We start from the raw sequence: 4,677 nt of genomic DNA, 5'->3' as shown, positions 1-4,677 counted from the left end.
CTGCTATGCTCAATTCAATAAAAGTATCGGTGCCGTCAAAATTACACGAGTTGTTCTGAATATACGTCTCATCGGCGAAAACAATCGAATTGAAAACCGGTGTCGAGAATATTCATGATTAAGCGTAGCATAATTAGCGTCAACACGAATTTATCATGCAGAATTCACACGTATATTTACGCTGCGATTGTTGTCGTGATTACTTGATTAATAATGACGTTCGTGATTCCGCAATCGAACAATTCAGAACGACGAAGAAATTAAAGAAAGAAATTATTAACAGCTTGCAGCGCTGATATGACATAATTGAAATGTCTAAAACACAAACTATACACTATTCGCTTTAAACATCGGGCTAGATTTTGGTCAGGTATTTGTCTATTAATCTCTCTGTGCCTATGCTTGGCGTGTACTTTTACCATTCCGATAATTTGCATAGACACGTTCCCACGCCAGCATGTCGTTGGTACAGCGATCCTAGTTCACAAATAGACGTCAAAGATTGCTTTGCTAGATACAATGTTGTGCCATTTTATCTAATATTCATTCGGATGCTACATTTTCTTCGTTTTAACTTCCTGTTCTGGGAGGGGCCAGAAACCTCGCTTGTGTGACTCTCTAACACCGAACCAATTTACATACTTAAAACATAAGAAATATGTATCAACCAAAAACTATTAACTTGTCAGTTTAGATATGCCTATCGATCTAATTAAAAAAAATAAAAGCTATGTCATTGTAATACGACAGCCAATGCATGGATGGATGGATGGATGGGTGGATGGATGGGTGGGTGGATGGGTGGATGGGTGGGTGGATGGGTGGATGGGTGGATGGGTAGATGGATGGATGGGTGGATGGATGGTGGCTGGATAGATGGAAGAACGGACGGACGGATGGACGGATGGACGGACGGACGGACGGACGGACAGACGGACTGACGGACTGACGGACGGACATTGACATGGACATTTATCGTCGTTGACATTGGGGCTTCCGATGTATTAATACATTGAAATTAGTGAAGTATACTAATGGTTTTACTGCGATGTGTCGCCGACGTCGTATATATGATACAATAAACAGCTATTGATGTTTGCATTCATTGGCATCTGGGATGTATGTGTTTAGGGCAATGCTAATTATCCTGTACAACAGCAGGATACTTGTCGTGCGTGCCCAGTATGTGCGAAATAAAATGATCTTCTGATGAAATTATTAATATAAAATATAGAGCGCATACTCGTCGTAGTAGCTTGACTCAAAATATAAATCCTGCTGCCTCACTGATTCTAAGATACAGCTGTGCGACGTATAGCGATAAGCGTTCTACGTTACCCGTGCATCTGTGAGTTCGGTTGTTTTACAATATATAAAATAACAATTTCCTTTAGTTTCACGTTAAATTTAGCGAGCGTATACATATCAGTAGCTTGACATAAAACATCTCTCCGATCATCTCTCTAGGCAGACGGAATTCTTCTCTGTCACAATAGAAGACCTCTGTTAGCGCATGCACCGTATCAGCTAAAATAAACAGTATTTTTTAGAAATATTCTTTTTAAATAGAGTCCTTACTCGTCGCAGTTGCATGACATAAAAAATATATTTCGCTGTCTCATTTTTATGATTCTCAGGTGTCCCCTGCTGATGTGACTCTAATTAAATTAAATCTCTACCTATGGTAAGCGATGACATCATGTGTCATGCGTGACATGTACAGCTGTGTGTTCAGCTTTTATCAAATTAGTAAAATAGTATGTTATTAAACTTGGGCTTTTTGGAAACATAATCGTAGCTCCGTAGGCTAACGTAAGGCATCTCTATCCAAAACTTCCCTGACATAGCAAATTTACTTGGAGCATGGCACGAAATCTGTGATTATACATAGTAACTGCGAAACAAACCTGTCTGTGCTGCAATCGCACTTTCAAAATACAAAACGCATACTACTCGCCGTAGCTGCTTGTCCAATATTTTTTAAATAAATTAAGTTCAAAGTTTCGTTTAGATTATACTTATATGCTTAGGTATATAGATACATATCACTGTAATAATTTTATGGTGCTTACTTATTCAGGATCGTCTGAAGAGCAGTAGACCAGTGTTCATTAATGCCTAGAATCTGCTATATTGCATGTTATTTTGACGACATTCTATTTTTATTTANCATTTCCTCTTCCTCTCTCATCTCTCTCGTTCCCTCTCCTTTCTCTCTCCTCGCTCGCGCCTCATCTCTCTCTCTTGCGCTCCTCTCTCTCATTACTTTCCTCTCTCTCTGTTTTCTCGCTCTCGCTCGTCTCGCCTCTCTCTCTCATTTCTCTCTCTCTCTCTCTCAGCGATCTCTCTCTTCTCACTGCTCTCTCTCTTTCTCTCATCTTCGCTTTTTCTATCACTCCCTTCCGCACTGCCTCCTCTTTGTCGTTTCCATCTCTCTGGTGCTATGTCTCTCGTTGTTTCTTTCACTATTGCTGTCTCTCTCTTTACCACATTCTCCTTTCCCCCTCTTTGGCTCATCTTCTCTCTGCAAGCCTCATCCTTGAGCTGAGAGCTAGTCGTCCAGCGAGCGCGTTTACTGCACATCATTACTCCACCTTCCTATGGCTCATAGGGTCTATGTCCCCCAGAGTACTGCCGGAACGTTTCCTGGGTATGTAATACCGTCGAAAGACAGATAGCTAAAGATATAGGAATGACCTATTGTTCTGGGTTGGCATACATGGCCAGCTGTGTAAAGTTGTAACGCGGGGATAGACAGGGTAGAATTAGCCAATAACAGACAGTAATGTAGTACGGACTGACCATAAACAATAGGTAGGCGTGTCTACCTATGTCAGTATATAACCGCGTGTTCGACCAGAGAGAGAGAGGACAGAGCGATAGTGATATACAACTTACAGACATAGACGATATTGGTTTGAGACAGCTACCTCACAGCCTTAACCTCGTAAGTTATGTGATGTTACTCGCGTACCTCGACTGTACGCATTCGCCCCGTGATGGGCGGATGCATAGTTAAGCATGTTCAATTAAAGAGATTCCTGAATACGTTCATACTGTTCGTTATATTCTATTATTATCTGCATTCACATAGACGCTAGCAAGGGTGTACTACACACACTCACGCGTAACCACTCATACGATCACGGGTAGCAATAGGCTTTCCCTATAGGTACGGTCCGGTATACCGGAACGTACCCTGGTACTATCTAATATGCCGGACCATACCTCACCTACTCCACTAACGAGTCTAGGGAGTCGCCTACGCCTACTTCCTAACCCTAACCCTAACCCTAACCCTAACCCTAACTCTAACCCTAACCCTAACGCTAACCCTAACCATATCAAATAGTTACCAGGGTACGTTCCGGTATACCGTACCGTACCCAGGGTACGTTCCGGCAGTACCCTGGGGGACATAGACCCTATGAGCCTTACGCTCCTATCTGCCGCGGCGTGTGTAGTGCCTAGCTGTCGCATTCGCGCACCCGCGCTCCCTCCCTTTCAATTCTGACATCACACATTCCTTACGCACATTTATTACGGACTGCCGCCTTTGGGGTGTACACGCTCGCTCTAATGCCACGTGTTAATGAGAGATCACAGACAGCGGCCGCACTAACGATTTCAAACGGCCGTAGAAGAAGGATGATAGCATATATTGGCTTGTAATTTGAAGTTGAGCATTGGTGACTCTGCCGACCGTCCGTGGTGATGATCGACTAGATTAACAAGCAGTACCGTCACGGGTGTTAATTCCGCTGCTGCTGCCGCTGCTGTTGCTGCTGTTGCTGCTGCTGCTGTTGCTGCTGCTGCTGCTGCTGCTGTTGCTGTTGCTGCTGCTGCTGTTGCTGCTGCTGCTGCTGCTGTTGCTGCTGCTGCTGCTGCTGTTGCTGCTGCTGCTGCTGCTGTTGCTGTTGCTGCTGTTGCTGATGTTGCTGCTGTTGTTGCTGTTGCTGCTGCTGCTGCTGCTGCTGTTGTTGCTGCTGCTGCTGCTGTCATTACCACAGATGCTGCTCCTACCACCATCATCGCTATTACTGCTGGTGTCACTACCACTCATGCTACTGCTATTGCCGTCATTGCTACTACTACTGCTGTTATTGAAACCCAATGCTGCTACCATCACCATTGCTACTACTGCTGATGCAGTCGTTGCCACCCATGCTGCTGCCACCGCCATCATAATTACTACTGCAGCTGTCATTGCCATTCTTGCTGCTGCCACCGCCATCATAATTACTACTGAAGCTGTCATTGCCATTCTTGCTGCTGCCACCGCCATCATAATTACTACTGCAGCTGTCATTGCCATTCTTGCTGCTGCCACCGCTATCATAATTACTACTGCAGCTGTCATTGCCATTCTTGCTGCTGCCACCGCCATCATAATTACTACTGCAGCTGTCATTGCCATTCTTGCTGCTGCTACCGCCATCATAATTACTACTGCAGCTGTTATTGCCATTCTTGCTGCTGCTACCGCCATCATAATTACTACTGCTGATGTCATTGCCATTCTTGCTGCTGCTACCGCCATCATAATTACTACTGCAGCTGTCATTGCCATTCTTACTGCTGCCACCGCTATCATAATTACTACTGCTGCTGTCATTGCCATTCTTGCTACTGCCACCGCCATCATAATTACTACTGCTACTGCTGTCATTGCCATTC

At 44.4% G+C, this 4,677-nt stretch overlaps 1 protein-coding gene across 1 annotated transcript in view; it reads left to right on the top strand.

Moving 5' to 3' along the window:
• LOC106818591 (vitellin-degrading protease-like) overlaps window positions 1-2,122 on the top strand; it is a 4,692-nt gene extending 2,570 nt beyond the window's left edge. Inside the window, exon 4 of the mRNA XM_014823285.1 lies at window positions 2,081-2,122. Coding sequence (XP_014678771.1) covers window positions 2,081-2,122 — 42 coding nt within the window. The remainder of the gene's footprint in view (window positions 1-2,080) is intronic.
• The last annotated feature ends 2,555 nt before the right edge of the window (window positions 2,123-4,677 follow it).

Source organism: Priapulus caudatus, unplaced genomic scaffold, assembly GCF_000485595.1.
Source record: "Priapulus caudatus unplaced genomic scaffold, Priapulus_caudatus-5.0.1 Scaffold2359, whole genome shotgun sequence".
Lineage (NCBI taxonomy): Eukaryota > Metazoa > Priapulida > Priapulimorpha > Priapulimorphida > Priapulidae > Priapulus > Priapulus caudatus.
The sequence above is the reverse complement of the archived record's forward strand: the minus strand, read 5'-3'. Positions and strand labels throughout refer to the sequence as shown.